At 45.2% G+C, this 12,577-nt stretch overlaps 1 protein-coding gene across 1 annotated transcript in view; it reads right to left on the bottom strand.

The window, feature by feature from the left end:
* Window positions 1–12,577, bottom strand: part of CNKSR1 (connector enhancer of kinase suppressor of Ras 1) — an 84,355-nt gene that overhangs the window by 20,528 nt on the left and 51,250 nt on the right. The window contains exons 15-16 of the mRNA XM_083173276.1: window positions 7,858–7,937; window positions 7,706–7,777 (exon numbers count right to left, since the gene is read on the bottom strand). Coding sequence (XP_083029402.1) covers window positions 7,706–7,777; window positions 7,858–7,937 — 152 coding nt within the window. The remainder of the gene's footprint in view (window positions 1–7,705; window positions 7,778–7,857; window positions 7,938–12,577) is intronic.

The raw sequence follows: 12,577 nt of genomic DNA, 5'->3' as shown, positions 1-12,577 counted from the left end.
CAGGATAGTCTACCACAAGATTCCGTATCTGTACTAAGGTTAGGTTAAAAAGAGTCATCTCAGCAAGGAGCAAGCAGCACCGGGGGGAAGAGGCGGACCACGGCGCACGTTGCGTAGCGCGAGATGACGCGCTCCCATCTCCCTCCCCCTCCGGCGTGTATGGAAGCCCGATAATGGAGCTAGGCTGCCGTTACCTGCTGCGGGCTATGTCTTTCCCGTATGCCTCCAGCTGACCCGATTTGCTGTCCGAGCCCTGGGGGAGAGAAAACGCTCCGTATTGAGGATCCCGATTAAGGAGTGAGCCGCACGTGGACACATCATCAGCACGCGCCTGCTGAAAGCACGGGACATTTGGCGTCCACGTGAGCGGCATCTCTCCAGTGCTGTTGGCGTATCTGAGGACACCTTAGCCTGGATCCCGTCTGCCCGAATAGCCCGTGATCTGCCCCCCAGTGGGAGAATAACTGTGCGATCCGCAGCCTGGCTTGATGTTTGGCCTGCTCAAAGTTTGTGGCTGACGTGCCGGAAGATTGTGGCCGCCATTCGTTACCTGCTGTAACCGTGAGTGCCCTGATTCAGTGTGTGATAAGTGGATGTAAGGTGCACAGATCGGACCCACTATGCCCTTATGAATCGGTGTCCATAAATATAACTGGCATCTCCGGGGAAGCAGTGCGTGATAAAGTTGGCTAGAGCTTAATAACCCTGGACTGTGATACTGGCCCTCTGCCTATTGTTTTTTTTTTTTTTTTTTTTTGGGGCTAACGGTGTGTGCGGTTTAAGGCTGGTGTTAAGTGACTATCACGTATATTATCAAGGAATCAGGTGGCTCCATTCTGATTAATGAGTATGGGAAAGACAGGTCAAACTGCGGCCGCTGCCAGGCTGGAGAGGTATGCCAGAACCCAGGTTCAAACCCAGCCGGGAGGTAGTTCCCGTACATCAACCCCCACATCCTCCCCCAGTAAGGGAGATGGGGCTCAGGCTACGCCGGACATTACCTTGCAGCAGGTTATTGAAGCTATAAATAAATGTGAGACCCGCCTTGCGGAACAGCTGGGTAAGGTACAGTCGGACATTATGTTAATTCGACAAGACGCTGAAAAAATGAGAGAACGTATGACAGAGGTCGAGGCCCGTATTTCATCCCTAGAGGATATGACCACCCCTCTAAACTCACAAATAAAAAGCATCTCCTCACAAGTGGGGGAGTTGAAGTTAAAACTTACGGACATGGAAGGGCGGTTGCGAAGGAGCAATGTCCGATTCCTAGGTTTTGACGAAAGAGTGGAGGGTAAAGAGCCGGAAAAGTTTCTAGAGGACTGGCTGGTCCAAACGTTTGGAAGACAGGTTTTTTCCCCCCAGTTTGCGATTGAGCGGGCCCACCGTATTCCAGGGAGACCCCCTGTGCCAGGGGCATTACCACGAATAATCATCGCCAAGTTCTTGCACTTTAAGGACAGAGATACTCTTTTGCGGCTGGCTAGGGACAAGGGGGACTTGGGACATAACGGGAAGAAGATTTCCACGTTTCCCGATTTTCCCTTGGAGGTCCAGAGGGATAGAATGAGGTTCAAGCTGGTTAAGGCCCGCCTACGAGATTTGAACATTCAGTTTAATATGTTATACCCCTCCAAATTGAGAGTGGTGGTTGATGGTGTGTCTAACATTTTTTTCTCCCCAGGCGATGTGGCGGAATGGTTAGACCGCTTATATCCTGGAAAGCGTCAAGTCCTGGTTAGCTAAATTGGTGGTGGGTCCCCTATGTGGAGACTTGGGGGGCTACGTTTTGATATCGGCTTCGCTGGTGGTTTGAAAGTAAATCAGGCCGGGGGAAGGGGGGAGCTGGGAGGGGTCTTTTTGTGGTTGGTAAACTAAGCCTCAAAAAAGGGGGGGGGGGATACGTGTCGAATTGGGGTAGGTATGCCCTTGGATGGGCTTACAGGGAGGGGGGAGGAGGGAGGGGGTTGTGTATGTGTATGTCTTAAGTGTGTTGGGAAACCTACGTGGTCCGGTCACCTCCAAGAATGTTTAGATTTGATGTTGGGATCATTACTATTGTTACTGGCTGGGGTGGGAAATGATTTCTTGAATCCTTATGGGAGTGCGGTTTTTGTCGTGGAATGTCAGGGGCCTGAATGACAGGGTCAAGAGGGCGACTGTTTTGGGTCAATGTAGGAAGTATGAGGCAGAGATAATATGCCTCCAAGAGACCCACTTGTGTGCTGGAAAGTCTTCTGCCCTGAAACGGCCCTGGATTGGTTCAGTCATTCATGCCCCATTTACTAATATGTCTAGGGGGGTTGCTATATTAATTAAGAAGTCCTTGGCATTCTCTCTCGGTAGCCATCAAATCGATTCGGGGGGGCGGTATATCTTTATGGAGGGCCGTATTGATCAAATCCAGCTGTGTATATTGGCGGTATACATTCCTCCCCCTTTTTCCTATGACGTTATCAAGAAGGCAGTGGAATTTGCGGCTTGCTTCCCTCATGCCTCGGTTGTATGCCTTGGCGACTTCAATAAAGTCCTAGATTCTAGATTAGATAGATGGAGGCCTGGTGTGCAGCCGACGCATGAGGGCAGCAAGTTTAGGGATTTCATCCAGGAGGTGGGATGGTGGGACCCGTGGAGGATGAAATATCCCGATCGTAAACAATTCTCATGCTATTCTGACTCACATGGGGTATTCTCGCGGTTGGATTTAGTATTTTTGTCTAAAGACCTTTTGAACAAGGTTCAGATGGTCGAATACAAGTCACGTGGTATTTCGGACCATTCCCCGATTACGTTGGTCCTGGAGCTGGCTAAGCAGGCTGGATACAGGAGCTGGAAAATGCAGCCTTTTTGGCTTACACAAATGGGCGAGGGTGAGGAAGTGGAGCAGTTAATGGGAGAGTTTTTTCAGCTGAATTCGGGTACGGCCTGTGGTTCCATCGTATGGGACTCCTTTAAAGCCTATGTGAGGGGGGTGTTTATTAAAAAGATTGCCTACGCAAAAAAGAAATATCGGGGGGAGTCCGACAGATTGGAGGGCAGGGCAGGGGAACTTGAAAATAACTACGTGTCCAGTGGGCAGGAGGCGGATAGGACAGTATGGCTGGAGGCTCTTAATGAATGGCGTGATTATGTCCAAGACGCCGCATGTCGGAGAGTCAAAATCGGGGATCATAGGCGCTACGTAGAGTCGGATCGGGGTGGGAAATGGCTAGCATTGATGGCCAAGAACGAACGTCCCTCCAATCTCATTTCTGAGATTAAGGAGGATAACGGTAATATTATGACGGATACTCCCACTATTGTATCTAGCTTTGTGTCATATTATAAAAAACTGTATACGTCCCTGTCTGTGAACAGTAGCGAAACTGTGGATGCCTATTTGGGGTCATTGGAACTCCCGAAAATGGTCGGGGCCTCCAAGGAAATATTGGATTCTCCTATTACATTAGAGGAGGTAACTTCGGTAATCCAGGCTCTCCCCCGTAACAAGGCCCCGGGTTTAGACGGGTTACCAGGGGAATTCTATATAAAATACTCTAAGGTGCTAGCAACACCATTGTGGCATTTGCTGGGCGATGTTCAGGCTCAAGGTAGGCTTCCGCCCTCTATGGAAGAAGCGTATATAACTATGATTCCAAAGGCCGGGAAAGATCCCTCTCGGATCGAATCCTACCGACCGATATCTATCATGTCCACGGACGCAAAAATTTTTGCAAAAATATTAGCCAATCGCCTGGGGAGGGTGTTGGATGAAATTGTACATCCAGATCAAACTGGGTTCCGACCCGGAAAATCGACTGCGATTAACCTCAGGAGGGTTCTATCATATATTCAAATCATTAAATTGAAAAAAAAATCAGCGGCAGTGGCGTCATTTGATGCTAGCAGGGCGTTCGATGTAATTGAATGGGAGTACCTATGGCCGGTTTTAAGAGCTTATGGCATAGGGGAGGGGTTTATTGGTTGGATTAAATTGTTATACCGGCAGCCATTAGCCCGAATTTCGATCAATGGGTTTACTTCCCCCTCGTTCTCACTGGCTAGGGGCACTAGGCAGGGGTGTCCACTGTCCCCGCTGTTGTTTGCGGTGGCAGTGGAGCCCCTGGCTCACATACTAAGGAAGGAGCTGGGTTGCCATAATAAAGTTGGGTGTAAACTGGTATCTCTGTATGCCGACGATCTCCTTATTGGTTCGGACGATCCGGATGTTGACTTACCAGTAATCATTGATCTACTGGAGGAGTTTGGGGGTATTTCAGGCATTAAAATGAACTGGGACAAGTCCCATGTAATGTACTTGGGCCCTGCGACTCCCGCCATCCAGCCTGCTTGTCCGATAAAGTCCTCCAGTGGATTCAAATACCTGGGTGTTATGATTTCTGATAACCCACGGGATTACATTGTGGATAATCTGAGGCCGTTAGTAAGGGAAATTAAAGCTAAGTGTCGTAGATGGGTGGGACTACCTCTGTCGCAACTCGGGAGGGTGAACTTGGTGAAAATGTGTATTCAACCGAAATTGCTGTATCTGCTTCTCCAATCCCCGTGCTATATAAGTATAAAATTCTTCCGTGAGTTAAACAGTGTGCTCTCGTCGTTCATTTGGAAAAACAAAAGCCCAAGGATTAGATTATCTACCTTAAGTCGTGATAAAAGTGAAGGCGGTCTTGCCCTCCCTGATTTTAGACTTTATTATTACTCGTCCCAGCTGTGCCACCTTTGTCCATGGTTGCAGGGAGGGGAGGGTGTAGAGGAATTTAAAATCTTGGCGGCGGGTGGGCAAGGTGGGTTGTCCCCGTTGCAAATACTCCTGGCAGGGAAAATAAGGGGTAATGTATCCCCCTTAATGGATCAAGCCATACGTATATGGCGACAAGTACAGAGGTGGACGAATTTTGTGGATACAGACCCTCAAACCTCGATCCTTTCCCAGAGGTAAAAAAAATGAAAGATCAAATCGGGGGTGTGTGGGAGGATCGAGGCTTGTTGGCAGTAGGATCATGGGTACAGGCGGGGAACATTCGATCTTTTGAGGATCTACAAAGGGGGCATGACCTCCACAGTAAATTCCGTTTTAACTACCTGCAGGTTAGGAGCGCTTTAGGATGCATGTTAAGGAATGGGTCCTTGAATATAAGTGAAGCACCCTGCAAGATATTTGTTAAAAAATTGGGCCCCAGGAAGCACCTCTCAAAACTTTACAAATACCTTCATTCCTTTAAACAAGAAAGTGGATTGGACAAGCTGAGGACCCAGTGGGCCAGGGATATCCCCCAGATCTTGTTAATAGACTGGAGGGAGGTTATATCAGCTCCAAGTAAATCATCAATGGCCCTCTCGGTCCAGCAGGTCCAATTCAACGTTCTCCATCGAATTTATTTTACCCCAGAGCGCCTGAGGCATATGGGGAACTTCGCCAATGCCGGGTGCCCGAGATGTGGAGCTGAGCCTGGTACATACTGGCATTTAATGTGGGAGTGTGCGGATGTCCAGGCATTCTGGTTGGCCATTTGTGACGTTATGTCGGAGCTGGATGTTTCTAGTTCCCTTTTTAGTCCGATATGTCTGGTAATGGGGGTGGTGGATACCCGACTAAGCGGGCAATGGACCCAATTGATTAGGATTTTAACATCTTGTGCTAAGGTAATTATTGCAAGGAAGTGGATGGCCAAGGAAGGGCCCTCGGCGGTGGAGTGGATTAACTTAGTTAATGCTACCTGCTCTCATGAAAAATACGTATACGCCACACGAGGGTGTTTTGCTAAATTCTATAGGATATGGGGTCGGTGGACGACCTCTAAATTTTATATTTCAGTATAAATACACTTTGTTTCACTTGTGTTATTTACTTATTTTTAGTTTTATATGATATTCCTTTGTATGAGTGTTGGCTAACTTGTGTAGCCCCTGATTACACTTGCACTTTATTCACGACAAGAATTGGGAAGCGGAGGTATCCGCAACAAGTTTAGGACACTTTAATGATAAAAGTTAAATTAAGCGGGTAGTTCACAAGAAAATATTCAATAGATATATTGAGCAATAGGTTAATAGGTGGGATTAGGAACTATATTTTTTATGCATATGCGTACGATGATAATTTGGGAGCAGAGGAGGAAAACATTACGTGTGTCACCCGTTGCCTTAATTCTTTTAGCATATAGGTGTAGATCTCTGATGTTTAGCTGGGGGCGTGACCGGCCACGGGGTTGTAGGTGTTTATTGTATTGTATGTAATGTATTGTATTTTAAATGTTGTTCTTGTGAATTTTTGCAAAAGTAAATAAAAACTAAATTAAAAAAAAAAAGGTTAGGTTAAAAAAATTTATTGTGCTATTCCCCCATCCTACTACCCTCTGCAAAAAAAAATGTTTTAATGTCATTGCACATTTTTTTGTGGCAGCAAAAACCCTCATTGTTCTAAATTGGAAAAGGACTACTCCCCCTTTTCTCATTGCACTCAATATCCAGATTTGCCAATGGAGAAAGCAACTTATTACCATTATAAGGGACATGCTTCACCCAATTTTGGGTTCCCTGGTTGCTTGCTGAGCATAGACACTCATATGTGGACCGATGAGTAATTGTTGATGGTTTCTCTTTTTTGAATCACAGCCTTACTCTAGTTTTCTTTTATTATTGGATTCTTATTGTTTATCTTCCCTTCCAATACTGTTTGAGGCCCCCTTGCCCCCTTTTCTTGCCCTGTCCTCCGCATTTCCTCTACATCTTATTATCCACCAGACTTTTTTTGTTTTCCAGACTTTTTTTGTTTTCTTTGTACTTGCTACTGTATTTAAAATATGGTCTTTATTGGCCCTTTGCGGACCCTTTGCTTAAGGGACTAATTCAGACCTAATTGTTGTTGTGCGAATTCGTGTAGTGGCTGACTATTGATAGACTGCATATGCTTATGTGCTGCAATGTGCATGAGCAATGCCTTTCAGCAATGAAGGGAAGGTGTGTAATCTATGTTGAACCTTTTAACAAATGGTTTTGGACATATTCGCTCGACTGCAAAATCTTCATTATCCATACACATCTATTCCGACATTCATTGCAAGATTTGAGGCTTTACCGGGATGAGTGTACAATTTTAATATCGCGTCGCATGCCATTATAATGGCATATGATGCGACGCGATTTCAATGTTAAATGCCCACCCAGACCCGATTTTTAATTGTATCCCCACTATGACAATGTTAAATGCCCCCCCCCCTGTTAACGCAACCCCACTATCAACGCTAACCCGAAGCATGAAGAGCGCAGCGCGCCCGCGAGGGGCGGCGGTACGCGTCCTCCGACCTTTTCATACCCCCAATATCCACGTCGGTGTGGAGTTGATTTTACATAGTGTGGCGAGCCCAAAGCCACACTATATAAAATCAACTCCATGCCGACGTGGATAGTGGGGGTATGAAAAGGTCAGAGGACGCGTACCACAGCCCCACGCGGGCTCGCTGCGCTCACCGCGCTTTGGGTTGGCGTTGATAGTGGGGTGGCGTTAACAATGGGGGGGCATTTAACATTATCATTACCCCTCAGGGTGGGTGTACAATGTAAAATCGGGTATAATCGCGTCTCATGCGATGCGATGTGACACGATTTGGTGGTTGTACAATGCCCTGCGATGGAAATCGGGGGAGCTGTGATAATACACAAGTACCAAAAATTATAAAAGAAATTGCTTATATAGTCCACTCACTTTTTCATGTCAGTCAAATTATCCGCAGCAAAGACAAATGGTTTGTATGTGGGATGGGTCAGCTGAAATTCACTGTAAGGCAGAAGAATACAATTTGATCACTTATACTTTCTCTGTCTATTTATCCTTGCACAGCTCTTTCACATACTCACTATTTCTTTTTGGGCTTTGCTTCCAATGGACTCTCCAGTTTATACAAAGAGATATTTAGAAGTCCTAATGCCTTTTCATCCTACAGGATAGTAATACATATAAGAAGAAGTGAAACATATTTATAGTTGCTTTAAAATAGCAATATATTTTCTATATACACATATGTGTCCACGTATATCTAGCTTCCTTGTGCATTAAACAGTCCTTCTAAGACATGCTTCTCTTTATTTCAAATCCCCCCCAATCCATCCCGGCAGCTATGTCAATAATAGAGCACTTTGGCAAATTTTCAGGATTTAAGGTGAATCAAGACAAATCACACCTCTTACCATTGGCATGGCCCCCACTTTATGCGGAGACACACCGCACTATGCAACAGTTTACGATATGCACCGCCTCCATGAAATACCTGGGAAATCATGATCCCTTTACATTTAGACTCGCTATACGTGGTCAACTTCAAACCAGTATTACAGACAGTAGAGAGACTTTTGGACAGATGGCTGGCTCTCCCACTTTCATTATATGGAAGGATAACGGTTGTCAAGAGTGTCATATTTCCAAAGATTTCTTACATATTGCAGATGTTACCCCTCACCCTTTCTAAATCTGACCTCTCTCGATATAACAGAATGATAGCAAAATTTATATAGTCAACAAAAAAACCAAGGATGCCTATGTCTAGACTCTTCCTCCCAAAACAGGATGGAGGCTTTGCTCTCCCCCATGCCCAAGCTTTTTCCCATGCAGCCCAATTTCGATAGGTCACTGACTGGCTCCTAAATAGATCAACCTACACAAATGACAACTTGGAACGAGCTCTCTTTTACCCATATTCACCAGCAGCACTCTTACATACCGCGCGAGGCGCAATCCCGATTAACATCAAAGATAATCTATTGTTTAGAGAAACATACAAAATGTGGAATGTTATACACAAAATTTTTGGCAGAAATCCAGCTAGCACACAGCACATTCCATTTTGGGGTAACCCCTGTTTCACTCTGGGTCTGGATAATCCATTGTATCTAGAGTGGCGTCAGAAAGGAATAGCAGCCATATGCAATGTCTTTGAACCGGGAGGCACAATCATACCATTTACAGACTTCGCTATAAAACACCATCTTCCTAGAACCCAATTTTACATGTATTTGCAAGCGCGTCACTATGCCCAATCTATCCCCAAAGCATATGCTGCTCCAGTCAACCCAGACCCAATTTTATCATTAATAGCTCAACAAAATATTTTAGGATATTGGATCATAAATCTTTATCAGTCCCTGATAATTATCCCAAAAGACAAATTGCTCCAAAACCTAGAACTTAGATGGAAAGCCGATATCCCTATCATCCCACCGATTCTGACATTAATAAGAAAACTTCCAAACGCTCTCAAGTATCTCCAATCAGCATCACTCCAAGAGACACACCTCAAATTTCTCAATAGGGCCTATGTGTCCCAGCAGCAGAGGAGCCACTTTATCCCAGGAGATTTGGGTCTATGCCCGAAATGAAATGTGAGAGGTGCTACTTATTTCCACAATTTCTGGGAATGTAGACGTATAAAAAATTTCTAGAGAAAACTGGTGGGTTTCTTAAACACCTTATTCACCCTGCAGCTGACTTACGATCCCCTGCCCTTGCTCTTCCTATATTTTAATAACTGGAAACTAGGGCCCAATAAAAAGAAGATTATTTCGCTCATAACACTGATACTTGTCATAGCCAAAAAAATGTATCTTGACGCATTGGATAGTAAGGACAGAGTTAAAGAGCTCTCTCCTTAAGATCTTGTTCTTTGAACGTCGGGCAGCATTATGTGATATTGAAAAAGGTGTGACACGCTTTTATGCAAAATGGGAAATCTATATCCTAACTCTGAATGGTGATCTACAGACATCCATTCTTTGAGAATACGACATGGTTCCTGCTGCGTCAGATTACTTAGGATCTTGCTTGATAAGCAATGCTAGTTAGGCAGCTGTTGTCTTGTCTCTCCTGTTTTGTCAATCTTTCCCTCCCATATTCTCCCTCCCCCCACATATAATGATAAGAATGTTATGTTATGTTATGTTATGTTGTTGTGAATGAATAGGACCAAAAGGTTATTTGTGCTATATTCTGCCACGGAATTACTGATGCTCTGATACTTACCTTGTCTTAATATTGGCTCTAAACCCAACTCTCCATTTACTTATGCACTACTTCACTATACATTATTGATGTTGGAGAACGATATGTTATGACAAGTTCTCTCAGGTATAGACTTTATTGACTGATTGTAGAGGAAACTAACAGGAAGGGTCTCGCTTTGGCCTGACCTAGCATGATAGCCAAACTGTTATGGACATATCTCTGTGACCGAACCATAGAAATATGTTTACAGCAAATAACCAAACAAGCCTTGTTTAGTGTAATTCTCTTTATTTGTTTCTTATTATGTGTAATTTTTTGCAAAACTTTCAATAAAATGTGATTAAAAAAAAATGTTTTTTTATTTATTTTGTAATAAAAAGGGATTTTTGTAAGAACTTACCGTTCGAATCCCTTTCTCTGATATGGTCCTGGTGACACAGCTCAACACTGGGATGTAGGAGGGTCCGAAGGAGCCAGGCACCTATCCTAAAGCTTTTAGAGGGTAGGCTCCTCCCCTACTGCATCCCGGACTCTTCAGTTCAATCTTTCAAAGCCACTGGAATACATTAACTCAGTACAAACGCCTGCACATATTATATGCACATTATTCAACAATAACTTTTAACCAAATAACATGAACATCATGAACCTGGCATACTTACTGAGCGTAAGGGAGGGATCGCTGTGTCACCAGGACCATATCAGAGAAAGGGATTCGAATGGTAAGTTCTTACAAAAATTCCTTTTTCTCTTTCAATGGTCCTGGTGACACAGCTCAACACTGGGACGTTCCAGAGCCGGTCCTTTGGGTGGTTACGCTCAGGTCTGCAGCTCTCATCACTGCTCGCCCGAATGATGCGTCCTCCGACGCCAACTCATGGAACCTATAGAATTTGGTAAATGTATGAACAGATGACCAAGTGGCAGCCCTGCAAACCTGCTCAGCTTTTGCCCCATGTCGAACCGCCCAAGAGGTGGCAACCGACCTGGTGGTATGCGCATTAATCCTGGCCGGAACAGGCCTACCAACTTTAGTGTATGCAAACGCTATAACAGAGCGCAGCCACCTAGCAATGGTCTGCTTCGATGCAGGCCAACCAATTTTGTGTATGTCATACAACACTAACAAGGTGTCAGTCTTTCTGACACTCTTTACTCTGTCCACATAGATGCGTAATGCACGCACAACATCCAAATTCCTCAATTTGTCCCTTTTTCTCGAACCCTCTGGGGGTTGAAACACAGGCAGAACTATCTCCTGATTTAAATGGAAAGCAGAGACTACTTTTGGTAAAAACTGGGGTACCGTCCGAAGAACCGCCCTATCATCATGAAATATTAGGAAGGGAGACTTGCATGACAATGCTCCCAATTCTGACACCCTCTTTGCTGATGCCACTGCCAACAAAAATACCTATTTCCAAGTAAGGAACTTAAGGTCAGCCGACCTTAATGGTTCAAAAGGTGCCTTCTGAAGGCATTCCAAAACCAGCGACAAGTCCCAAGGTGCCACTGGTTGTTTGTAGGGAGGTTTCAACCGAGACACCCCCTGTAGGAAGGTCTGTACTTCCGGCAATAATGCAATCCTTTTCTGGAAGTAAATGGACAAGGCCGAGATCTGCACTTTTAGAGATTGAAGGCTTAACCCAGAGGAAAACCCATCCTGTAAAAATTCCATCAATTTTGTCAACTTAAAACGTGATGTACAGTAATGTGACTTCCGTCGCTCACACCATCGAATATAAGTCTTCCAGACTCTATAATAATTTTCCGAAGACACTGACTTTCTGGCTTTTATCATGGTATGAACTACTGCCTCTGAGAATCCTTTATTCCTTAGAATGGCGGTCTCAACAGCCAGGCCGTCAAAATAAATCGAGCTGAATCCAGGTGATTGAATGGTCCTTGTCTTAGAAAGTCTGACCTCAGAGGTAGACGCCACAAGTCCACAGACAATCTCTGAAGCCTCAAGTACCAGGACCTCCTTGGCCAATCTGGAGCCACTAAGATCACTGGGATTGCCTGGGCCTGTATCCTTTTCAACACTCTCGCCAGCATTGGAACTGGCGGAAAAACATAAAGGAGATTCCCCTCCCAGGGGATAGTCATGGCATCCACTGCTTCTGCCAGTGGATCCCTTGTTCTGGCATAAAACCTGGGCACCTGGTGGTTGAACCTGGATGCCATCAGGTCCACATCCGGAGTTCCCCACTTTAAAGTAATCTGATGAAATATCTGAGGATTTAGGCTCCATTCCCCTTCCTTCAGCTCCTCCCTGCTCAGGAAGTCGGCCTCTATATTCTCCACTCCTGGTATGAATATAGCGGATAATGCTGGTACATTCTGCTCCGCCCATAGGAAGATTCTGGACACCTCCCACATGGCTAGTTTGCTGCGTGTGCCTCCCTGGTGATTCAGATACGCCACAGCTGTGGCGTTGTCAGTCTGAATCCTTAAAGGGAGTCTCTGTAACCTGTCTCCCGCCAGAGAAATCACCTTCCAGACTGCTCTCAGTTCCAAGATGTTGATCGGTAGAGCCGACTCCTCTGGAGTCCACAAGTCCTGCAGACGCAGGTCCAAGAC

This window comes from Crinia signifera, chromosome 2 (genome assembly GCF_055691185.1).
Source record: "Crinia signifera chromosome 2, ASM5569118v1, whole genome shotgun sequence".
Classification (NCBI taxonomy): Eukaryota; Metazoa; Chordata; class Amphibia; order Anura; family Myobatrachidae; genus Crinia; species Crinia signifera.
Note: the sequence above shows the minus strand (reverse complement) of the source record. Positions and strands in the feature narration are given on the sequence as shown.